This window comes from Aptenodytes forsteri, unplaced genomic scaffold, assembly GCF_000699145.1.
Source record: "Aptenodytes forsteri isolate BGI_AS27 unplaced genomic scaffold, ASM69914v1 Scaffold309, whole genome shotgun sequence".
Taxonomy (NCBI): domain Eukaryota; kingdom Metazoa; phylum Chordata; class Aves; order Sphenisciformes; family Spheniscidae; genus Aptenodytes; species Aptenodytes forsteri.
The window spans coordinates 2,929,599-2,955,260 of NW_008795857.1; the positions used below are offsets into that span (position 1 = coordinate 2,929,599).

The 25,662-nt window shown below is 41.0% G+C and overlaps 1 protein-coding gene across 2 annotated transcripts in view; it reads right to left on the reverse strand.

Annotated features, from left to right (window-relative positions):
- Positions 1-16,763: 16,763 nt before the first annotated feature.
- Positions 16,764-25,662, reverse strand: part of ZFAND3 (zinc finger AN1-type containing 3) — a 143,162-nt gene continuing 134,263 nt past the window's right edge. For both annotated transcript variants that reach the window (XM_009283747.2, XM_009283746.1), the window contains exon 7: positions 16,764-25,189. In XM_009283747.2, coding sequence (XP_009282022.1) covers positions 25,035-25,189 — 155 coding nt within the window. In that variant the 3' untranslated portion in view covers positions 16,764-25,034. The remainder of the gene's footprint in view (positions 25,190-25,662) is intronic.

Consider the following 25,662-nt stretch of genomic DNA (forward strand, 5'->3'; position numbering starts at 1 on the left):
GAGCCGGAGACCGCCGGCCCCGCGGCTGAGGTAAGGCGGGGCCGCCGGGCTGAGGAGGCGGTGCCGGGGCCCCTTTTTGCCTTGTTTTAACTCTGTTGGCTAAATGAGCGGCTTTCCTTTTTTTGGCCGAAGCAGCTCCACCGCGGCAGCAGTAGGCAGGCGTACCGCAATCGGTCGCTTTCGCTGCCGTGGCCTGCGCCCGTTGCCTACCGCGCCGTCCCTGTCAACGCTTCCCCAACCCGGGAGTGGCAGCTTTCGCTGCCGTGGCCTGCGCCCGTTGCTTACCGCGCCGTCCCTGTCAACGCTTTCCCAACCGGGTAGTGGCACCCATACACAAAGGGCGCACCACACTGGGGAGAAACAAGACCTATAAGTAGCGTGTAGCCTGTTAATGTCACGCTGTGCATGAAGTTGCCTCTGGGGTGGTTTGTCCCCAGCTCGCTCCTAGGCCTGGCCATGCCGCTGGAGCCGCAGCTGTCGGCTGAGGAGCTGCTTAGTATGCTGGAGGTGTCTTCTGCCGGCTTCTCGTTTCATTTTGAGTAATCAATCAGGCTGTTTTGGAGCTACCAGTTTACGATCTGTAATTTGTATAATTTTATTTGACAGCAGTTCCATCGTCGTTATGTTTATTTACAAGAGATGCCCCGTGATTCGTTCCGTTTTTTTCTGTTGTTTTCCTTGCTTTTCCAATCACGGCGTCATGATTTCCCATCTAATTCTTGGGGACTGCCATGCATCACGGCTCCCAAGGTGGTATTCAGTTGTTTGTGCCGCGCTCCAGGGAAGAGTATGGGTCTGTACAGGACCTGCTCACCCCTGCATTGGTAAAACTGCTATAGTCTTCCCTGAAATCTCTTCTTTTATTCTAATATTACATGTTTTCTGCTTTCCATCAATTGAGTCTTGTACCCTTTTCCCCCACTTCTTTTGTTTTAAACAACTCGCAGTGTTTACCTTCAGATGCTTGTTAATTTTGAGGAAGGCAAGTTAAGTACAGTTTCATTATGTCAGTTTCTAAGAGCTAGATACCAAAAACAATTCAGCACGACAAAGTATGGCACTTTAAATGCCAGAATGCTTTATTTTTTTAATCACCTGTCCCTGGAGTTGAATTGAAACCTGTATCAAATCCCACTTGCACTCCTTGAATGATGTATAGGAAAAGCTGGGTATATCAAAATGACTTCTAGAACAGTGTTTTGAACACAAGACAGAGCTAACCAGTAGGAAATTCTGAGTTGAAGGGTCTATCATCCATCCTGTCTCTAGAGTCTCTAGAGTTCAAGTGTTTCATTTGGAAACACTCGGGATATCGTCTGGAGTTCTTTACTGAGCAGAGATGCCTACAAAGAGAAGACAGCTTTTATTTCTTCTGCAACGTGTCCTCATTGTAGGAAAAGAGATGGAGGTGTCACCTTGGTACATAACACCTCGTCAGAGAAACCATGCAGAAAGCGAGAGATTGTTTTCTTTGCAACGTCATGACTTTCAAAGTCACATCTCCACTCCCAGAAATACTCTAAGCCTGTAGCTCACTGGGAGAGAGGCAGAGTACTTGCTACCTGTGTTATTAAAGCTGTGTCATCAATGCACAAAATGATACATGGGAAGAGGAAATTTGGCTCCCACATGAAGTACTTCAATCACTTGGAAGTCCAGAGTTCTGATCCCTGCCTCAGGGAACACATGGTTATTTTACCAATTAATAACGGTCCTTGGAGTAATGCTCAAAACTGAATGCTGCCTTCTCTCAGGTGCGTGTTTTAAGTCCTCAGGTGTTCTATAAAAGCAGACCATCACCATCAATAGGCAACAGCTGAGTGAAAGCTGTTGATTAGTAATTTGGGATCTTGATACTTTAATTATACCTAAGACCCAAGCAGGTGGCTGTCTTTGTTTTCCTCTTTAAAAAAAAAAAAAAAAATCAAAGAAATAATGATGTGATCCCCTTTTTCAAGATTTCCTGAAAATATAAATATTTCTGCATACATCTAAATGGTAAGATGATTTAATTTTTTTTTTTCAGTGAGACAAATGGCTGCTTTGGAAGTAAGCAATATCACAAAAAAATAATGTTTTAATGTCTAAATCACACCAGTATGTGTAAGCACAATGAATGTTTCAGGATGGAGATTTTAAAGCTAATGAAAAAAATTATTTAAGCACACACATGTGCTAAGCATGCAGATAAAAGGTTCAGAAAAAACTTCTATGGATTTAGAAAAAACTATGGGATTTACATATATTAACTTTGGATGCACAACAGGCAATTACACAAGAGTTAATAAAATAATAGTAATAATGATTTGTACTAGGTAATTGAAATTTATGAAGCAGTTTTGGTTTTCTCTAATAAAGCTGTGATGTCTTCAAGTAGAGCTAATGAGTATGATAGAAGTGACTAGCATGAATAAACTTAATTAGTGTTGCATTTGTCAAACAAAGATAGTAAAATATTTTAAAAGGTGTCTGAATATTAGTCTCATCATTTTATAAATAGGAAACTGAGGTAGGAATGTAAGTCACGGTTTGGTTTGCTTTGCAACTTAAGTCAGAAATGGGATACTGCAGTTTTTCGTCTAAACACCCTTTTCTCTTGCTCAGTAAAATCTTGCCTGTTATTTACAAATACTGTGTAAAGTGCTGGTGTGCTTCGGCATTACTTCCACGCCTGTGGCATGTTCCCCAAACCACTGTTGTGTTTAGCAATTAGAGTTCTTTTGTCATGTTTGCACCACTTTAACTGTAACTGTTTGTTACTGTTGAGTTCAGGCGTGTCTGTTGCTCTGAAGAAGTAAACCCATTGCTCCTGGATCAGGGTGTCACTGTCTCTGCCTTTGAGGTCTGTGAAGAAAGAAAGAGACGAGATCTCTGAATGTGAGAATGCTTTTGTTTGAGCATGGCTTACTTTTTAAAGTACTGTTTCTGTGCTTAGGATTTACGTTAAGGTTACTTTCTTTATCTGAGAGTTTTAATTCTGTATTCTTTCTTTTCTTCCCTACTATAGGATATACTTCCAAGGTGATAGCAAGTGCTTTTTCTCACCAGAAAATACTGTGTAATTTGCAGATGAGGTAATTACCATCCAGTTAGAATGGTCCTTGCTTTATGTGTTTTGTGGGTGTTTCACCTGCACAGAGAATTAAGACCTTTGTGCTGGGAAGGGTTAAATTTCTTTATTCTTGTTTTATTGCAATGTCAGTCTCCTAAAGAAAGTATGATGTTTACTGCAGGATAGGATGAAACAGCATGGAATGGATTCTTTCAGCTCTCTCACTGATCACATTACTTTCTCTTGCTTCAGAAAAGTACTGGATCGTAATGGTATGGATTGTTGGTGAGGAGTGATTTGGGGGAGTGCAATTAGGAGGGACAGGGGAAAACTCCGGGAATAAGGAAGTAGAAGAAGTGGCAAGCAAGTCAAATTGTTCTTGAGATGTGGTGTTAGTAGTTTGGAGCTCTGCTGTCAGCAATGAGTAAGGGGGCACGGAGGTTATAAGTCAAGGTTGACACGTACTGGCAGAATTATGTATCGGTATTTTGAGAACCAGGAATTAGTTTATGGAATTAGGTTCTCTGTTTCCCTCCTCTCCCACTCCTTCCTTGCCTCCAGCTGAGCTCGTAATGGAAAGGCTGGGGGGAGGGGAACGGGAAGCAGCAGAAGGATGTTTATTGCTGCTTGGTAGGAATGTAAATTAAGTCACTAATGATGTGCGTTGAATAAATGGGTTTGGTTTTCTTGTCTTACTGCAGATTGCTACAAACAGCCTGTCTCTGCCTTTCACTCACACATAAGCATGTGTAAATTTGGCCTGTTCCTAGGAAAGTCTCACCAAACTGAGTCTCGTTTTTGAGCATCTTCCCCTTCTACAGGAACCAGAAGTTTCTTGAATCAGGTGTGATGTGGCAAATCTCCACCAACACTTGTCACGTTTAAGACTACAGTGCAATGTGGGGAAGATGGGTCTGGTTGCCAAAGCTCTGGGGACCACTCCTTTGTTTTAAAGTAAGAAAGTGGGATTTGAAAGCCTATGAGAGCAGATGGAATGGTGGTGCTCCTCCACCACCCTTTTTATTTCTTGGTAAAATCTGCAATTTCTCTGGGTGCAGGGCTGGCTGATGTTCATCCACTCCAAGTGGGCTCCTCACACAGGGAGTGACCTACAGTAAAGGTGCCAGAAAGCTTCACACATGCATCTTTTCCTTAAGCTGCGTTTCTGGAGGGAGTTCGAGCTGTTATGAATGCATTGAAGTGGGAATGTTCCACATCCTCCTTTAGCAGGAGGAAGTAAAAGGAGGGGTTCAGTGGTACTCATTCCTAGGCATGCTGTATTTGGCAAATGACAGAAGGAAGCAGGGGGGTGATGGCCTTAGGTGAGATCAACTCTGATGTAGCCACTGGTGCTGAGGAGCCAAGAGAATAATTGGACTGACATAAGCAGTAAAAATGAGTGAAGCTACACGTCATGCCAATTGACCTTGGGATTTAACCTAGGACTTTGCCAATTTAACCTAGGAATGTGGAATGAGTGGTTCAGTTCTTTCTGAAAACCAGAGGAGCCATCAAAGTCCCTTTCCATACAGTAAGAAATATAGGTCACTAGTCTGCGTTGTAAGTGGACATAATGCTTGCTTCAGCTGCTTTAGGTTTAATATAAGAGGGTGTTGTGACCCAATCCCAGAGTGTAGTTTCATGTCTGAGTTATCTCACACAGCCCTTTTAGAGGGTCAGGCTCAGATAGCTTTCTGATTGGTATCTGTTGCAGGTTCGCTCTTATCTTACAGGATTCTATTTTTTCTTGCTGAATCTTTTTCAGCCTGTTTCCACCCTAACTTCACCAGCCAAGCTCAAGTCCTCCTTGCTCATGTACATAGGAAACTGGGACAGTATCTTAAGATTGGGAGCTGTCTGCTGAAAACTGCTTGGCTTCATTCAGTACAAAGACTTGCAAAATACAGTAAAGCCTTGTCTGTGGCCTGCAATTTTTCTCTTCAGCAGTTAATAAAGAAGATGGGTGACTGCTTTAAGGGAGTGCTGCAAAAACATTTTGCTTGATTTTTGTTGTTGCTGTTTTTAAATCCTTTCCCTCCTCTTCCTTGTTTTATTTTCTTTCCATGCTTGTTTTGCCCTTATGCACAGGCTGACCCTGAGAATTAGGAATTATCCGCTAGGGTGGTAAATTCAGCTCCTTCCCAAGCCACTCATAATCCTCACTGTCTCTGTAAGGATCACTCAAGCAGGAAGGTGTGAAGAAAATACTGCTGAGAAAGTGTGAAGAAGAGAGGAAAGACTTGCAGTAACAAAGATGCTTTTCCTTTGGCACAAACAGTTATGATCTCTTCCTGCTTGTTTCATTTCTTCATAAAAATCCTGATCCCTGAACTGTGTATTCTCTGGACAGCATGTCACTTAATTATTTTTCACTGGATGGAAAAACTGTAATTCCACTAAATTAAAAATAGAGCTGCAAATGGGCTTGGTTTGATCTCTGTGGCGTCTGAGGCAGAGGAACAAGATTAATTCCCACAATTAGATGTTAATTGATGTCTGAGCATGTCTATTCCTAGAAACAGCAAGACCACGTATAGCATAACTAGCACCATTAAAACAGCATCGTCTACCCTCTGTGCTCAGCAAGCGCAGAACTGGGGTGGGGAACTTGCTAGGGACCTGTATCTAAATAGAGCAGTGGGGGATGCTCTGAAATGAGCAGAAGCTTGTGATGGGGAGGAGGGAGTGCAGCCTCTTTGAATGGTTACTATCTGGTGGTTAAATGCACAGCATATTACAGCAGAACTGTGGGTTTGTTAAACATACATCCACTTTATTTTCATTTCATTGCTGGTCAAGTCTGCTTGAGATTCATGTCATAAGCAACTACAAAGGTTTATTACAAACTGATGAAATACCTGATAAAGAAAAAACAACACCAAACAAACAGAAATTTTCTTTGGCCTTTGGAAAACCATATACTAACAGGTTTGATTAAATGGAATAAGAGGTCACTGAATCTGGTCTTTTACCTACTGTGTGTAACAGCTTCAGCTACATCCATTTCAATAATGAAATTCTGTTTCTGTGCTGCCTGTGCCTTATATATAAAGCACCATGCACTGTATATATTTCATTTTGTTTCCATTTTACAATGCAGTAAAAATCTTTTTCAACTAGAATAGATGCTAGCCTTGGATACTGAAGTGCTGAATAGAATAATAAATCCTGTGCATCACTAGCTTGACTTTCATCCAAGAGTCTCAAAGAGCTTTATAAACATAAAGTAATCTTTCCAGCATGCCCATCACAACTGGAGAGTGTTACCCCTGTTCTGCAGCTATTATTATTAATTTTTATTGTTGCATCTAAGAGCTCCAATCAGACTCAGGACTCTACTGTGTATATAATGAAAAGTTAAGCCCCATCCCAAAGACCTTTGAACAATTATAGAAAAATAGGAGAGGGATACAAGAGGCCAGAGGAACACTGGATAACAGTAGAAGGGGGAAAAAAAATTGCAACTTGGGAAATGACCAGTATTGGAACAGCATGGTCTGTCCAACCATTGTCATGTATCTTGTGGGCAGTGCAGTGAAGATGAAACCTGAAGAATTTTTTCAATGGCTCTTTGGATTTTACTGTGTGACTGCTTCCATGTTTAAAGGGCAACACAGGAAGGGTACGTCTGAGGCACGCTTGGCTTGATGAGCGATTAAGTTTGCCTCAATATTAGGAGAAAAATTTGTAGAGAGGAGGTAACTGAACTGTGAAGGAGTAAAGACCATTGCTATGTGTGGCAGTAATGCAAATGGAACCAGTGGGCTGAGGAAAAGAGGAAAACAGAGTGGCCAGCCCCTTGCCCTAACAGAGCTGTCAACAAACTGAATGTGGATAGTGGGTGTTATGACAGAGCTCGCTCTACCTGCACCCTGTGATGATCTCAATTTTGTATTCCTGTTTCCAGACATGCTTAGTGAGGAATTTTCAGCAGAAAAAGGGAAGTACTAAGACTGTGCCACCATATGTAGAGTATTGTATACAGCCTGGTCACCTGTGGTCAAACCAATTAAACTGCAGCAGGTGTGAAGAGAGCTCTTCTGATGATTCAACAACTGCAGAAGCAATTTTAGGAAGCAATGTCTGGCATGTTTAGGCTGTGCGGTGATTCTTGAAGTCTTCTGGCGTGTCACTCGGGCTTGCCCTTGCATTCTTTGTGTAGTCTAATAAGCGGGGCACTGCTTTTGGGGGAAGGAAGAACTTGCTTCTGGGATTTCCTCCTAGCCCAGTGGCAGTTAACACCTGGGATAGTAGGGAGAGTGCTTAGCTCAGAGCACCCCCTACACTGACAGTTAAGGAATTGCCATAGGTCTCTGATCCCTACAGATGGGGGGCGAGGTGCATCTGAGCCATCCATGCTCTGCAGGATTTCTTTACTTGCTAAGCTGATAAATAAGTGGAATGCCTCTCATTTTACAGCTCCTTTACTGCAGAGTTAGACTGCAGAGCTAACTAGGGTTATACTTTCCAGTTTGGGTCTCTCAAGATGCAGAGTCTGAGGAGCATCTACAGCAGAGCTGTTCACTTTACCCTGAAATCTCTTCTCCCACTTCTGAGATGCACATGCTCATGCCTAGCTCTTACAAAAGACAGAGAATGCACCTCTGATTGCTCCCAGCTGTTGAGTACAGAAAATGCCTGGAAGAGGAGAGTGTTTCTGATTCCTGTGTGCAGCTTCTGTTGGACTAGGCCTCTCCTTTTCTAGTTTCATCCTGTGACCCCACCTGTTTTTCTTACTTGTTTTCCAGTCACCTGGCTGTTCTTGGTAAAGCTGAAGCAGAATTTGGTTCATTGTCCAAGTCTAGACAGCAGGCTGCTTTTTGAGTAGATTGCCTCCACTGTCTAGCTCCTTTTAGCAGTGTAGATGGGCCCAGGTCATCCCTGATGTGAGAGTACAGATGCGCAGAAACCTGTAACATTGAAAGTACAACTCTCTGTAGACTGTAAGCACCTGTGTTAAAAACAAAACAAAAGAAAACCCTTAGGGCCCTCACACTGCTTCTGCCAACCAGACTGTTAGATCCCAGGTGTTTCTTAGGTATGTGTCACGCTGCTTCTCCCATCCTTCACACCACCAAGGACTCCCACAGTACGTTAGGCTTCCTTTGTGCCATGACTGTAGCTGTGGCTGCTGCCACCGCACTCCCACAGTGCCAGTTACAGCTTGTTAGCTCAAGTTTGTTAGTGTGGGCCCCTTTGCCGTTCCACACCGTTACTGCTGGCGAACCTTGCTGCCGAGGCCTGCTTCAGTGGCTGCAGCCTTTGAGTTGGGCAGAACATATACCTGCTGAAATCTTCATGCAGGTCTAGCTCTTTGTGCTCTTCCGTAGCATCATCAGTGGGCTTAAGTGGCTGCTGTGTCACAGAGCTGGGGTTTGTGAATCCTAGTCTGTGATTCTCTGCGTGTATCATATAAAATGGCTGTGCTTAAGAAATTCCTCTTGTGAAGCCTGTGTTCCTTGTGTTCTGCCATGTTATCCCTGGCTTTAATGTAGAATCCCAGAGACTTTGTGGTCTAGGGAGATGTCTTCCAACCCAAGGATAATGGACACAATATAAACATGGGGCTGTGCCTTGAATGTAACAAGTCAGGCTGACTTAGAAACACTGGCTGTTGGCTCATTTTCATCCTGACTAGTGGCCTTACAGAAAGCTATTGCATCTGGCTGGGACTCGCACAGGGGAAGGAAAAGAGGGATGACACTGTGGGTGACTGCCCTTTAACATCAGCAAATGCTGTATTCCTTTTGCGTGTCGTCTTTGCCCATTCCAGTTCACGTCTCCCTGTTGGGTTATAATATCTGTGTCTCATTATGATGCAGTGAGATTTCACAGCCATCTTAGTCCTAGTCTGTTGTAGTAATCAGTGCAATACCTTGCAGCTGTTGGTCTCTTTGAAGATGTCACTGGAGCTGAGGATCCAGCTCAAAGGCAATCCAGCCAAGGCTGGAAAAAAGACACTCTGACTGCACAGATCAGAGTAGTATTTTACTTGGCATGCTGGCAGACTGCTACAGGCTGTGATTCTGCTAACTTCTGTGAGGTAATGCAGGTCAAGCTTGGTCAGTTCTTAGGTGGGAGAATGCTAAGGGAAAATCTTGTGCTGCAAGGAGTGTTGTTTTTTGATGGAGGAGCTGGCATTCCCCTCTCTTCAAGGGCAGACAACACTTCGAGGTGATAACAGTGGATGTTGTCCTTCTGGAAGTGCCATCATTCACGCATGACATGAAAATTGCGTCTGGTTTATGCTGCAGTTGAAAACTTCCCAAGGCACCGAGAGTCTTATTCTGCATGGCCTGTTCAAATTTCCATGTAAACAACTTCAGTGCTGCCTCCCTAAATCTACATTCATATGATAACAAATGTTTGAGGTACTGTGTGTGAAGGGCTATGTTTGCAAGAGGAGGAGAATGCGTGTGAAGTGTTACTGAAGCGCTGGTGATAAATGGTAACTTAGTACAAGATTTTAGCTTAAACCAGGTGGAAGTGGTTTTACTTTGCATTTGCAATGGGTTACAGGCATACATGGCCTTGGCTACTGTTGCTCAATGGACAAGCTGTAATTTGCTGTACACCATGGTAACTCAATCACTCGCAGTTCTATTCTGGATGGAGACAGCGATCTCATTTGAACATGATTGGGTTTTTTTATGCCAAAGAAATGTGTAATGTTGCCAATGTGCTCAGAGGATAGTGATTAATCTGTGTTTAATCCACAAATTTGATGATTTTTCTGTGTGAAAAGGGTTGGGCTTTGTTTACTTCAATGTAGGAAACTCAGCAGAAAGAAAGTACTCTTCATATTCAAGGTTTTCTTTCTGTAAGAACAAATTCTTTGTGGTTGGGCCCTTTGCAAGTGAGGCTAGGTGTAGCAGTAAAATTTCAGTAGTGGAGTGAACATTTGGATTTTTCTAGTGTAAAGGATAATGAGATGTACTGATGCCTCGTATCATCTCCAAAGGGCATATCTCTGATGCTTGTGGCATTCTAAATGCCATGTGAAACATTTCAGTTCTCTGATCTGGAATTGTTGGGCACCTAGGCTTCGCGTGGGATTTCTAATACTTCTTTGTTGCATTTAGACTTTGGTATGACTGCAGAGACTCATAGCAAATACTTCTGATGATATTTTAGCATTTTTGCTGCCTTTTAAAATCTAGGATGAAAAAGAATGTAATGAGCCACCTAATCTGTTCAGTACTTGCTGTCCCCTTCTTATATACAAGAGAAACTGCTTTTTTTCCTCTCACCACTAATTGACTTGATCTTCCCTTTATACTGCTGAAGGTAAGATGCTGCTGTGCATGTGGAACAAGGAGGAAAAATGGTGTATACAAGGTAGGACAGTTCAGCTACCACTGAGAAATATGTACTAATTACACTGATTTCTCACCTGCATCTAGAGTGACAGAATTGCTTGAGAGACAGAGGGTGGGGGCCCAAGATGAACCGTTGTAACCTGTTTTGCCTTTGAATGGGAAACCTTCTGGCTAATTGTTTTACCTGCTGGGTGCCTGTTTTACAAAGTCAGTGAAATTATTCCAAATGAGAGAAAAGAGCCTAGCCAAAATATACTATCATCTATCTCAGATGTCCTATTTGGATGGTGGGGGGATGAGAGAGAGAGAGGGATGCTGCATAACTGTAATTAATAAAAAAATCTATTTTCATTATTCAGAAGGCACTTCTCACAGTTTCATCTGCTGGGTTCAGCATCTGACATTGATTGGCTTGTGCAGTTTGACTTTGTTTCTGGTATTCTGATCTCAGTGGAAATGTATTGGAGAAAACAGAAATGGAACAAATTAGGCACCAAAGCCATCCCCATGCTAACTAATTGGATATAGCTATAAACATCGAACAACCCCACAATTGCTGTTGAAGCTATTACATCAAACAGTCATGAAAATTCTCAAAGCTTGTAGATATAAAACATGTTGGCAGCTGGGAAAGGAAGCTGTAAAAAGGAAGAGCTTTTTAAAAACATTTTGATTACAGGTTCACACATCTCATTTAAAAACAAAACAAAAAAATACAGCTGCTACACAAACCATCTCCCTCTGATTCCTGCACAGCTTAGTAAACACATACCATTTACATTCTACTGTAAAGAGAAGCCATTCAGAATGTGTCCAGCCACTGCACAGGTTTTAAGACCATCTGGCACACAGTGCTCAACTGTCCATCACTTGAGACCCAATGCTACCTCTGGGCTCATGGAGAACCTGCTGTTATCTCAGTTTCTCTATTACTGTCATTTGTTGACATCAAGAAATGGAGGTTATGGAAGATGTTATTTATGTGACTAAAACAAATGCTACCTTATTGGCAGCTGCCTTCTGCTTAGTTTCTTCTTCGTAGAAGGAAGAATAATATTGTCTTTGCAGCTCTTCATGGCTTATTTTTAAGTTGTGCATCAAATCTGACAACAAAAATCAAGGTTTAACACTCTGAATTAAATTTAGCTAGCTCATTGTTCCCAGGTCTTCTGTTCATGCTTGACTGCAGGAAATTCATTATCTTGGATGTACTGTAGTAATGAAGATTCTGGGCACGTCAGTTGAGCTGTGCTAGGACAGTTCTTGTTTTTTGCTTTTTAGTATATGCAAACGGCACCGGATGGATGGCTTATGCAGCAAAGGGTATAACTGCTTGGTTTGTTCAGTTTGTTTCAAGTGCTGTGTGTTGTAGCAGAGTAGCAGTGAGGAAGAGCTGTCCGTTTATTTTGTTGTAGCTGCTGCACTCAGGTGAAATACCATGGAAGTATTTGCACCTTCTCTCAGAAAAAAACAGCCATTCTTCTGTTAGGAAAACCTTTTAGAGGGAAAGAAGAGCAGCGACATGGGAAGGGAAACTCCAGCAGAAGAGACAGAGTCCCTCTTTCCACAAGGACAGAGTGATGAGGAAGGGAGGATTTGCTTTGAAACTCTTTTATTGACTGCCTTACCAAGCACATCTCAGTTTTTTATCTATTTGAAGAGGGGGCTTATTTTAGAGCCTAATAAACTAGTACATATTCTAGTTTAGAGACTGGGAGCTTCTTGGTGTACTTTGATGTGCTCATTTGAAAGAAAAGGTGGGGAGTAGTTCCACATGAATACTCTAGCTGATTCCGGGTCCTGTCACAGCCTATTTTTCTTCTCTCCTTTTACGTTAATTGGACAAATGGAAAATAATGAAGAGGGGACATAGAACAGGCTACTTGGATCAATAAAAATGTCAGTTTGGCTGCATCAATGTAATAGGCAGAGCTAATGTCATTTGGCTAAATAAATGGGTGTATTTTGTGCAGCATCGTGGTTGTCCAGAGTGCTTTAAAAGCAAAGATGATGACAGAGCTCAGCAGCTGCAGGCTAGTGTGGCCTGGTGATCTTAGAGCAGAAGAGACCTTGCCCAGTTTCCAACAGGAAATGGTCTTTATGCCAAAGCATCGGTCAGAGAGTGGGCCATGAGGCTCAGTAGGGCAAGGTTGGGCACAGTTTAGCTGCCAAAATGGCACTTCTGCCAAATATAAGACATAATACAAGTTTTTACTGAATTCTGGTCAGTGTTGCTGCTGCTGTCCTTGTTGTGTGGTGGTAGTGTGTCGATACTGAGGTGTTGAGCACTGTATGGCTAGCAAATTTGCAGTCAGGAGATCTCAGCATTGGATTTGTCCAAGACCCACAGGTTTAGAATGGTGGCAAGGATTCAGCCAGACTTATTGTAGACAAGTACAGCTCTAACACTGTTGGCCAGGTTTGCAAGCTAGCTTGATCAATGCCTTTGCAAGCCAAGCAATACACACCAAGCAGTACTCCAGCGAAGTACAGAACCGCTTTTGCATCTGCGTGGAGTGGAAGGATGGTCAGTGCAACTGCACCTACGCAGTTGTTTGTTGTGCCCTTAGGATGGCTGCTTCTCTCCTGGCATCAGATCCTTTTGTTGCTATAAAGAAGTGTTTCTTCTTTTGCTCACTTTATTTCGCATGGCACTTAAGTAGAATTACTTATCCTGAAGCATTGTAACACCGTTGCATAATTCTATGCATTTAATTTCTGTCTACAGAATTGTTATTAGCAATATCAAACTAAATTTTTTTTTGAAGAGTGACATTGGCTGCAGTCTTTGCTGCCTAAAGAGGTGGTAGCAAACTCATTTTCACGGCACTTAGGATTTGTTGGGGTTTTTTTAAGTTTTCACAATTAGCCCAGAAATTTACAGAAGCCTTGTGCAATTTCTCTGATGCTGCAGCATTCCCAGAGAGGTTTTCTTTAAATACCAGTGGAAGGGGAAGGAAACTTAATGGTCAAACCGAAGGAGCTGCTAGTTTATCTAGGAACAAGTTTCATTTCAGCCAGATACCAGAAGTCTTCATAGTTATCTGATACATCTGTTACTTCTCAGCTTTACTTCTCAGCTGCTAAATGCTGCAGTTCAATAAATTTTGTCCATTGATCATTAGATAAATATAGATGTGAAACTGGAGTGCTACCAAAGACCTGATCTATGGAAGAGGTAGCCATGTGAGATGGGGGACAATTTCTACTTTCAAGGCTGCTAAAACTTAAATGAAAGGAAAGTCCTTTAAACCCTTGACCTTCAGCTTCAGGGTTTACTTTGTTCACATTCTCCTTCAGGAGCCACATACTGGCTTTATTTATACTCAATAAAATAAATAAGTGTGTGACCCTTTCTCCTATACACAGGCAGCTTTTTTTCTGGTAGAAAAGGTTCTTTATGCTATTCTGAAATTAATACTGACAGACAGCCTCTTAATAGTCCGTATGTGACACTTTTTTACAAGTATTTCAGTGCTTTACAAATTTGATTGCGTGCTTTGATCCCTTTCCCAAAGGGCAAATACCTCTGGGAGGAAACAGCCACATTTGCAACATCGCAAGCAAAACCAAATGCCCTCTTAGCGCGAGAAAGAGATGAACGGTACTCCAGGTAACCTTAGGAAACTTAAATGGCTTGCAAGAAGAAGTCAGTCTAGTGTAGAGCCCAGTCATCCTGGTTAGTGACCTGTTGTCATGGTTTCAGTAATCTCCCATGTCTATTTGTTTTTCATTTCTTGTGAAAATCAAATACTGAGCCAAAGCATTAGTTCAGCATGGAGTCAGGTATGTCATATCTTGGCATTGTGCAGTCACTGATGCAGGGCTCATCTTGAGCAAACAGAGAATGAAACTGTGGCAGAGAGATCTACTCTTTCTGTTCCTGAGGAACAGTTTGGTCTTGTTGCACCCACAGGTTGGGTCAGTAACTAAAACTAGCTTCTGCAGGAAGCTCTGTGCCCAAGATGATAAAATGGGCACTGTCAGTTCATTAAATGAACTGCTAGATTCTGCTCACAGCCTGGCTACCGAGAGAGGCTGGTTAGTGCTAATCCTAAAAAACAGCCAAGCAATTGCCCTTGTTGCATGCCAGGCGGACTTTCCACCCAAGTCTTGCATCCCTCTCCACCCCCACCAAACTTCCCGGTACCATGAAATACCAAGCCACCACTGGAACTTTGGACAAGAGTTGGTAGGATGTAGGAAGGAAGCTTGTATGGAGCATGTGTGTCCCTTCACTGATCTTTGCTTGCCAACTGTTCAGGACCTGGAATAAGACTTGGGGGATGGAGAGAGGGAAGGTTTCATCATGGACTTCAGCAGTCCAAGGTGACATGGGGAGCTCTACTCTTTTCCCTTCTCTTCTAGAGCTTTTGATCTATCGTTTGCCACAGTATTGATCTGCCACTTGTCAGAGGAGAGAAGATGGGTGGATATTATTGCAGAGGAGGTCTTAAGTCCTTTCCTACTGCTGGAGGCGAGGGTCTGCAGAGTACAGGCAGATCGTGGCCAAGTGGTGTAGGGGCAGAACATGAAACTAATACAGGAGATGCCTCACTAGCTCTAGCACTGCACAAACACTGTACTGTCAGTATCTTACACATCACTATCCTTTTCTCCTGCCTGTCTACCAAAGAAGGTGCAGGAAATCTCACAGTGACTTCTCCCCACAGTAGCAGGGTTTTGTACTCCTTTCTCTGTAGAGAGGTTGGCACACAGATCTCAGCCTGGCCCCGGTGACTCTGAACTTCTTGATACTGCCTATGGCTTTGGAGCGATGAGGAATTTGTGTGCCAATCACACTGTGGATGACATTTCTTTTACTGGTTTGGCATAGTCAGTACGGACAAATACACAGATAGAGCTCGATTCTTGTACATGGGTGGGTTTGGACTGTAACTCTGTATCAGGAGTGGCTACCACATTCAAACAAATTCAGGATACGTGGATACTTTAGAGCCCAGTATTACTTCTCTATCCTTGCCAAATTATATGAACAAATTGCTGAACTGCCTGCAGGTGAAGGTTGCATAGTCTGTCATCTCTGATCAAATAATGCCTGTGTGTGTGAGACTATCTTGTGAGTGTCCTAGGCCTGTTGCAACTCGACGAATGTGACCACGTTCCATATCCTCGAGAAGGAAAGATTTTTTTTTATTTTTGGGTTTTTTTCAGTGTTTGACTAAGTCTTAGTTTGCTTGGTGCCTCACCAATACAAAATAAGTTGTTACACTTTCTCCGTAAGGCCTACATACCACCAGAGAGGTAATACAAAAGACTGATAAGAACAGCATTGTGTAGACGCTTTATCTGTTGTGAGCCTTTGAAGTTCAGCCACCTTCATTGACTGTAAGAATTGGCGTGCAACGCTTGTACTTTTATTTGTCTGGTTATGCTGGCACAGATAGAGCCCCAGTAGTCAAGGGTAGCAGATCGAGTAATTTGTATGCAATAGAAACATGGCATGAAGAATGTGCTTCTGGCTGAAGTGAGGAAGTCATTTTATCATTGTTGTTTTTTTTTTTTTAAACTGAAGACTCTTTACCTGGCAGCTCCAAATTAACATGCTGATGAATTCTGTGCAGGAAAAGTTTACACAGGTTCCTTGGAAGAATTTACTACTTCAGATTTCTCTGTTTTTTTCCACATTTAGGGGATCAATCCCTTAGCCATATGCTCTAAAATAAAGGCTAAAAATTAGCCATTCTCTTAATGCGTTCGTTCTTCTCATATGCTTTGGAGTAGTAGTTATCTAGTAATGGAATTACATAGTATCCACAAACTGTAGTTCACAGTTAAGCTCTCTCAAACAGAAAATTACACCAAGAAATCCATGAACAGTAAGAACAGCAAGGGTCAGACTGTCTTACCGTGAAGAATGATACTGTGCGGGAAGCCTATTGCCTTTTGTTCTTTCAGCTGTTAATGTCCCAATCTCAGCTCCCATGGCGCTGAGAAATCAGAAATGTAATGTTGTGTTTGAAACACATTTCAGCATTAGAATTCTATTTTGATACATTTTACACAAAACTGTGTAATCCTTACAGTGGCTATTTAGCTCTGTCCGGTATGTTTTATCTTCAGACTGCTCTCAAAACAGTTGATCCTCCTTGCCTTTACTCTAGAAAGATGCTGAATGTTGGCTGAGGAAAACTGATCCGTGTTGATGTTAAGTGACTGAATCAGGGCTGGTGTGAAACAAATGGTTAATGACTGCATTAATCTTTCTGGCTTGCTGGATATATGCAAATTGCATAGGGCCTAACGCTTGTTTCAGTTCCTGTGAAGTGATTTAAGTTCCATAGGCTGTTGAATTTCCTTTCCTACCTTTCTGCTATCAGCCAAAGGCTGACAAAAGAAAGCCACCCCAGAAAGCACAATTCAATCACAGATCAGCACTATCTTGTTTAATACATTATATCTCTTTATAAACAATTTTATTGTTTCACACAACAAACGTGATTAGAAAGAGCAGGTACAATATACAACTTGATTGCCTTCATGGACTCATGGATGATAGGTTCTGTGAATCCTGAGATCCTTCAGGGCTTGGGCTAACAGTGCAGAGCAACATTGCAGCTGCCGAGCCAGTGGACAACTTGCACATGCATGCAGCTGGGGCAGCATGATTGGCTTTACCTTTATTATCCAGGCTGAGAACAGCAAAGGCAAGGAACTTGTTCTGATTTATGTAAGGAGTTTGACTTGGGTCTACTTGACCCATGGCTTCTACGTCAATCAAATCTGCCTGTTTCAGTAGTTGTGACAGTTGAAAACTGTCTTCATGAAGCTTGATGTAAAGAAAGCAAACCAACCCATAGTATCAACCACATGCTAATAATTTTAAATCAATCAGTGTGAAAAACATTTAGCATTACTTGGCAAATGAGCGATAGCTTTATATTTTATCCACAGAATAACAACATTGGGTTAACAATAGAAAGAATTAAAAGCAGAACAAAGAAAAAAAAATTATTCTTGGTCTGGATAGGTATTCGGTACCTGCAGAGGTACTATTAAACACTGCTTGCATATCTCTAGTGGCTCTAGTATCAAGCTAGCCTTAAGGTTCCTTCTATTGAGAAAGTCCACAAAGAAAGTTAAGAGCAATGAAGAAGGGGTTTAAATTGGAAGTACAACTCAGCCTCAATGTTATTTGCTACAGTGTATTAAGACGGCTCTAGGAATTTCATATACTAAACAGCAGCAGTCATTTAACACTTAAAAATAACATTTTCATCACAGATGGAAACAGCTACTGGCAACACAAGCCTCAATACCTTTAGATGTGATCATCTCTACTGTTTTACATTGTCTTCACATAGACTCTGTCTTTGAACATGACAATTTGGGGGTTGGCATTGTAGTTGATGAGGGAGAATTTGCAAAAGGGGTGATGGAGAAAGCCTATGGAAATTACAGCAAACAGAGAAGCCAGAGAGTAGAGAAATGAAGACCTACATGGGGGCTAGAACAGAGGCTGATAGAGGTATCGGATAATAAGTTTCAAATAGCACATATTTCCCTGCTCCCACTAAAAGGAGTTGCTGCCTCAAACAGAGGCAAAGTATTGCTATTAAGGTAGCAGCTGGAATATGGTCGGCAGCACCTAGCTGATCCTACACCTACACACACGCACCCTTCACCCACCCCTTCAGAGAGTTCCGTGCCCCTAGAAATAGCATGAGGCACCCTATTGAAAAATACCTGTAACCCAGCTGTTAGCATTCACTCAAACTTCTTAGCTGTTAGGGGGGAGTATTTTTAATGGCATTGCAAATGAGCATAATGATGCTTCCAGAACTAAGTCTATAGTAGTTGATAATGATTAAACTACAGCTACTATTAAACAGGCAAATTGAGATATTGGGACATGCTACGTTTCCCCAGAAGACAAGCCAGACAAGGACTGATTATATGTATGTGGGTGTGCAGAAAGTGAAAGCTGTTTTTAGCCCAGAAGCATAATTCCGTTTCAGCCATTTGATGTCCCAGGAGATTTGTGTGTGTGTACATGTCTGTGTATGGAAAGATCTGTTCGGAACTATTATTTTTGACAAGACCTGAGCCCAAACAGCAAAAACAGAAAGAGAAAACAAGGGGTGTGCAGTGTGACTTGAAGATAGCTATAGAATTTGTAACTAACTGCTGCTTACCCAATTAGTATTTTAATCTATATAAACATGGGGGGTAACAAAGGGGAAAGTCTGCATGCAGACAGAATACACATTAACACCTCTGGCTGCTGCGCACGTGACAGACTATCCAAAGGAGTAGGATTCATGCAAAGCTGATACAGGTGGATCAGTTAAAACATTTTTAGCTAGCCATCACTTTAAAACTCTAGTCTAGACAAGAACAGTTGTGCTAGCCAACAGTGGTTAACTTAAAATTTAACTTATTCTTGGAGCTCATCATCTTCCTCATGCTGCTGCCAAATGTAGTATGTTAAAAGATGTCTCCAGAAACTGGTCTAGCTAAAGCTTTCAGGAATCTAAAGCAAATGTAATATACTTGAAACACTGCAGAAGAAGACAAAGACAAACTATTGCTAGAATGAAGAATGAATTCTGAATTTAGCTTATCTAGCAGAGGGCTCAGATTCTCTTCTCCCTCCTTTAAAAGTCTTGCATTTATTTGTTCCTTTGAAAAGTAGAGAGATGAGACTAAGCATTTCAGGTGTTAACAATGAACCTTTCATTTAGGTTTCTTAATGCAGAAGTGCTGATCATGCAGGCCAGCCTTCCTTTCAAAAGATGATACAACACCATGCCTTTTTTTTTTTTTTTAAAGGATTGCTACTTTACTTCAAAGAGACCCTGAACAATTTAAGAGGAGGAAAAAACTGCACCATTTTCAAGTGTTCTGAGGACCCTGAAGAGAGCTCCTTCTGGTGTTGCATCTCTGATACAGCAGATGACTTCAACAGTGCTTTCAGAGATGTCAACTTTTTTTTTTCTTTAAAAACCCTGAAGTGTTTAGAACTATAGTTAGAATATGGTTTCCCATCCTCCCTCAGCATGCTTGGTAGAGGGAAGGAAAGTGTCTTCTGCAACTCAGAAAAGAATAAAAGGGACTAAGCAATGAGGAAATAGTGGGTGCCATCTTCTGTCCTTTGGTGTGAAGGGAGAGCCGACAGACAAGAGTAGGTCTCTATAATTTTATTCTCAGTACTTACACAGTCACTGCACCGTGCTACAAGTTAATAACTCACAGCATCCTATTGCATGTTATTAGCTGTGCACAAACCTAGCAGAAAGGAACATTCTGCTTATGGTTAAACCATTGCCATCAACACTTGCTACTCTCTGAAGAACAAAACCCTTTTGTTAGAGGATGCAGTCATAGTCTTTAAAAAGTATATATAATTTCAGAAATCTTTTCCTAATGCTTCAGATGCATGTATTGAATTTGAAATCGTTTACTGTTAGTCTTATAAAGTTCTGCTTGTTTTTCTTCCAAAGAAAATAGCAGCATATTGCAAAATAGGAAGGTCCTGTAGCAAAATACATAGTTATTACTAAATAATCCATCAAAAATGTTTTCTAATTATGACAGTCCTGTTTCATTTCTTTGCATATAACATATGTTGCAAATTGACTCAGACAAACTCTACACAGGTATATTCACAAAGATAAAGCAAACAGTCTTCCGTAGTACCAAGTCAAGAAAGTTGGTGCTGCTTGGCAAGTAATTATTTGCCTCTTTACCATTTTATGATCTGAGCTGATGTGAAGAGGAAAGTGGATGTGATCCCTAAGCACTTGTCAATTTGCATCCTCTACCTCCTGCTTTCACGCCTTCTTTCCTCCTTCCAACTTCAGATTGGAAGATGAGGCATGCAGGGTTTATGGGAAGGTGTATATGAACGATATCACAGAATTGAAGTTCAAAAATCCCATAGCCTAACATCCAGAACAAGTAAATCATGTCTGCATTAAGTTTCAGTTAATTGAAGAAATAGCCTATACACAAGGCAGTTATCACTTCTATAGACCAACATCCATATTTTAATCTGCTTGAACTAACGTGCAGGGGCTTGCAAGAACAAAGTTAATGCTTTTTTTCCTGTGGCGAGTACTGAAAAGCCAAAAAGAGCAACAGTCAAACAGAACTACTTTCAAATGCCCAGCTGCACATGCTGACTGCCTCAACAAAAAGGAAAAATGAATGAAGACTAGGAAGAGAAAGAAAAATATGTCCTTCTCACTGACGTCTTTGAGAACTGTTATTTAAGAGTGGCTCTTTCCAGCAGCATTAAAGTTTGTTCTCCTGGAAAAGCTGCTGACAGTGAGAGATAAAGCCCACTATTGCACCAGTTCACCATATAAAAAACGTGCACTGTGAATACTTTTGAACAGTTTAATCTTATGCACTGTTTTTCTAGTGTGGTCCTTTGTGTAGCAAAGTATGTACAGACACAGTCTCAGCTAAGCATAAGATTATGAACTGGTTACACTAGAACTGTATCCTTACACAGCAGCTCCTGCCACATCAGCTTTTGTGTTGAACCACAGCTTACTACTGCTTATATTGTTTTTGTTCTGTGTGCAGAATTCTAATCAAGTATTTGAGTGATTAAATAAACATCTGGTGCCAATAAATACAGTACATGTTAAGTAGTCTTGTCTTAAATTTTGCCATTTGTTTTCTAGGTATAGAAGTTCCCAGGAGCATACAAAATTATTTCCAGCATGAATTGGCTACAATCTCATTGTGACTTAAGGGATTACTTCGATTAGACCTTCTCTTTGCTGTTCCACTGATGACAGATGATGTCAGTAACTACACAACAAAGAGAACGTTAATTCATTTGTCTGGGCACTTAACTGTGTACACATCAACTGTGAGCATAGGTGCTGTCAATTATTCCACTGATGTATTTCTTGGAATCTATTATAAAAGCTATATTTTTTGACACCTGATACATTAGTATCAGTTTTCTTCCCTGGCGAGTCTTTGTACTGAGATAGTCATTGTAAGATTAAAAAAAGTGCTTTTATCCCTTAGAGATTTATATCTAAGTTGTAGCATAGTCAAAGAAGGAACTGCTATGACTGTAGAATGAACTGAAACACCACGAGTACAAGGTTAAATACAAACAGGACATTGTGTTCAAAAGGCCAGGGGATTGCAATTTGTTCAAAAGAAGAAAGTCATGCAAAATTCAAGTTTTGAACATATTTATCACCTTCCATGGAATAGATAAAAGCAGTTAATATTACTTTCGGACTGCTGTAATTGCACCAGGACTCTTTTCCGGGTGTTGCCTGTGCACTACTGAAGAGTAGTTCATATTCTGAAGTACCTCATTTTGCAGTTAGATTGCTTCTTATTCAAGACTCTGAACTGCTTCAAAACAGAAACCAGTGCAATTAAGGACAGGCTCTGGCATAGCAACCTTCATGGGCAATTCTTGGTTTTGCTTGAAGCGTTGGCTTGCACCCAGCTACAGATTTGAAACTTGATGAAAAGGCAGATCTGGTTTATGTAACTTACCTTTACTGTAACACAGCCATCTTGTTCAAGAATCACGCAGTTTTATAATTGAAAGTACCATACTAATTTGAGGGGAAAAAATGGGTGCACGTGTCCGATGAATCAGGCACAATTTCAATTCCAAACAAGTTTCAAAATTGTTTTTAAATAATCACCTTGATATTCTCGCTCCTTCTAATACAGTCTATTGTTTTTTAATTAGCCTTGTGTTTCTAGCATCTAAATGGTTAAGAAACAATAGTTACTTCTCTACTTATCCATTATGAATACAGCCTGTTGTGATTTGGGATACAGCTACTCTAGGTGCAGAAGTTGCGAAATGCATGAAAGAACATTTAAGACATTTTAAAACTTTGATGCCAATGATATAGTGCACAATATGCATTTGACTTGAGTATGAGCAACTTGTTCATTTGATTACTGTATCTAACCTCAAAATTAAATTGACCAATACTCAGGCTACAGTAGATTTGCATACAAAATAAATGACTAAACTTAAACACAGCAGAAATATCATCCTCCCCTTCCAAACTGGCAGAAAATACTGTCCACCTTCCACCAATTGTAAATTCAGCGAGAAGTTACTGGCCTAACGTTGGTATTTTCCCCATTCATATTTCTTACATGAACTTGCAGCAGAAATGGTGCAAAATAGCAAGACCTGTTGGAATAGGCAGAAAGGAATTCAAACTTTAATCTGATTGGTTTAATTTTTTTTAGCAGGAGGAAAAAGAATAAAGTTACAAGATTCTTTTAATATTTTCACAATGTTAAACTAAAACTGAGCTCTAGGCTACATGTGTAAGTAAATCTAGAACACAAAAGGGTTAAATAAGATCTTCTTTTAAGATACAAGAACTTAAGCTTTCTTTACGTTTAACAAACTTCACAGAACAGATACTGCAAAGGAACAACCCCCTCCCCAACTTTTTTGTTTAAAGTGAACATTGTCCATAATTCACATGAACTTTAAGTAGTGTTCTCTCAAGAGCCACCTTGAAACCATCTGTGCACTTGTAACGAGATTAAAGAGAATATTAAGGAGGAACAAAATAGCATCTTCAGTATTAATGCAGAAAAGTCTTGTGTATCAATCAGAATGCCCATCAAATGCTATGATAGGGTTTTGTAGGAAAAGAAAGTGCGTATCACAGCAGCCGCCAAAATCCATGTTTTTTTAAACTCCTCACGGCAAATGTAAATAATATCCTCGGACCGTCCCTCTCACCAGGACCACTTCCTGAAAATGCAGCACATTACAGAAGATTTTGCTGCTGGTTTCATATTCTTGAATAATAACAATAATAAAAAAAACAGCTTGCTTTTGGATAGCTTGCATTTTATAATGATGGGACACTTCTGATTTGCTTCGTGGTTAATGAACGCTAATACAGTCAGATGCTGAGTGTGTGTGTGGAGAGACATATATATTCTTCTTTTTTTTGTTTTTTTAATTAGTTGTCTCCTCGTTAAATGCTCCTAGCTGGCTACCAAAGTAACAATATAATTTGGCCTATAAGGAGTTAGTTACCTGTAACAAGTAGAATGGAGGATGACTCACACAAGCTTACTCCTAAAACGCTGGGGTTTTCCAAGTGACACGTTACTTCACCCCTCTGATGTTTTGTATCTGCCCAGTATTTGAAGATGAGACAAAAATCTTTCCCTCCCTCAGATTTTCTTACAAATTTGCCTGATTGTTAACACCTTACTAATAGACTGAGAAGCTAAATTCACTCAGGATTAAGCTGGGCCACGTCGGTACAAATCCTTTTTACCTGCATAAACCCTGTGTGCAGCAGGAGACATGCCGATTATGATGTTTGCTTTTTCGTTTCCAAACTGACAAGATTGGTGCAATTCAGTTCAGCTCAGCTCAACGTGACATACCGTAATACAGAACCATAGGTCTAAACAGATCCAAAACATTCTACTCCATGTAATACTTTTCACATTCACTTGCTATACTCGCTTTGCAATAGATGCGGGCAGAGATTTTCATGAGAGCGTTCAGCTGCATAGAAAGAGGGCTGATATGGCCCATTTGATTATCTCATTGACACTCTGGAAGTGAGGAACACAAACTCAATCTGATAAAGGGTGTTTTTACCGGTTGTTCCCCAATACTGTTACTGAATTCCGTTTGCTACAAAATGTCCTTTTTTTTCCCCAATATATAAGTCTAGCTACAGAAAGTCAGTCTGTAGAATCCAGCCATGGCTACTGTGCTGTGAATTAGCCTTATTTGATCAATTATCAGATACCTGCACTTAGCAAAAGGCAAACAAGAGCCAATCAGGTTTCGGCCGGTGGGAATGGCTGCACTGCTCAAGGTATGTAGAATCTGTTCACACAACTCGTAGAATCTCTGTGGATGCCATGTAAAAAGTATGCACCATTTACTGCTCTGGGATGGAGTTGGCTTTAAAGTGAGATCATAATTTAACTGAGAAGAAAGAAAAAAAAAAAACCCGATAGGTTCTTTATAGTAAGATAGATATAAAAATTTTTCATAAGAATCTCTGTCCCCCTTTCTTTTTGGCTTCCTGGGAAGAACCAGAAAGATGTTCCTACCCCAGCAGAATCCCTGATGCTGGTGACACTGCCTAACTCAAAAGCCACACGCGATGAAGGCACGAGTGACCAGTCAGGTCTTCTGGGCTTAAGCAGCTGCAGTTGCTGCTCTTAGTAGTATTTCACCTCCTCAGGATTCACTAGCAGTGAAGAGGTGAAAGGCTGCACATTAAACAGTTTGTCCAAAAGCCATGTGCATAGCAAACTTTTACACCAGCTTCTATACAACTATTTGTTTTAACTCTGCAGCTGGAATGTTTCCAGCGTAAGGCTTTTAGAGTGACTCCAGCAAAAACAGAAGCCTTTGGATTTTTTTTTGTTTTGTTTAAATCCACTAGCCATGCTCAAAAATAATATTTCTTCATGTTTTATTTTTATACGGTGGCTAGCAGGCACCTTAGTAACCAGCCAGAAATCAATTTCAACCACCATCAACCCCTAAACTACAGTACCAGGACGGTTGGCTAAAGAAAGGAAACTGATTGGCTGTAGTCTGAAACTTGCCTAGTACAAGGTGTCTGGCTGACTTTGTCCTAAATAAGGCTAACATTAGTGAACTAAGAGAACAGCATTTGGTTGCAGTCTTGCACTCAGGAACATCCTTCGCCAATGCGTTGGCAAGATCTCCCTACTTTCCGATCCAGTTTCACCATTTTCATAATGGCTTCCTCACGCCCACGTCCCATGTGGTCAAATGTGCAGTCGTGTTGTTCAGGCAGGCGATGCAACATACAGAACACATAACCTACCATGGAAAGGGAGAAAACAAAAATACAGTTAGGGACTTGGTTGAAGTGGCAGAATCTTACCTGAATCAGAAGTGAAGGATCACCTACTGGGGGATTACTCAGTTCCCAAAAATTAATGCCAGCTTTAAGTTTTTACTTATCTTCCTTACAGGGTATTAATAAATACCTGATTATGTACTGCATTCTCTTGGGTATTTATCAACACAGTATCAAAGCTCAAGTCATGTTAGGTTTGGTTTTTTTTTTTTTGCCATCCTCTCATCTCGCAGAGGAAGCCCCCAAAATTGTCTAAACTAGGTATGCCCAGATAGTAACAAAGCTAATTTTTTTTTTTTTTTAAAAAAAAGCTCATCTTCACTGAAATCTTTTCTACTTTATGTGGAGTTGGTTGTCATTTCTGAAATTCATGCCTATGGTAATTCAGATTTAGCTCCCAAGCAGGCATTCAAGTCAGAACTGTTAAATCTAA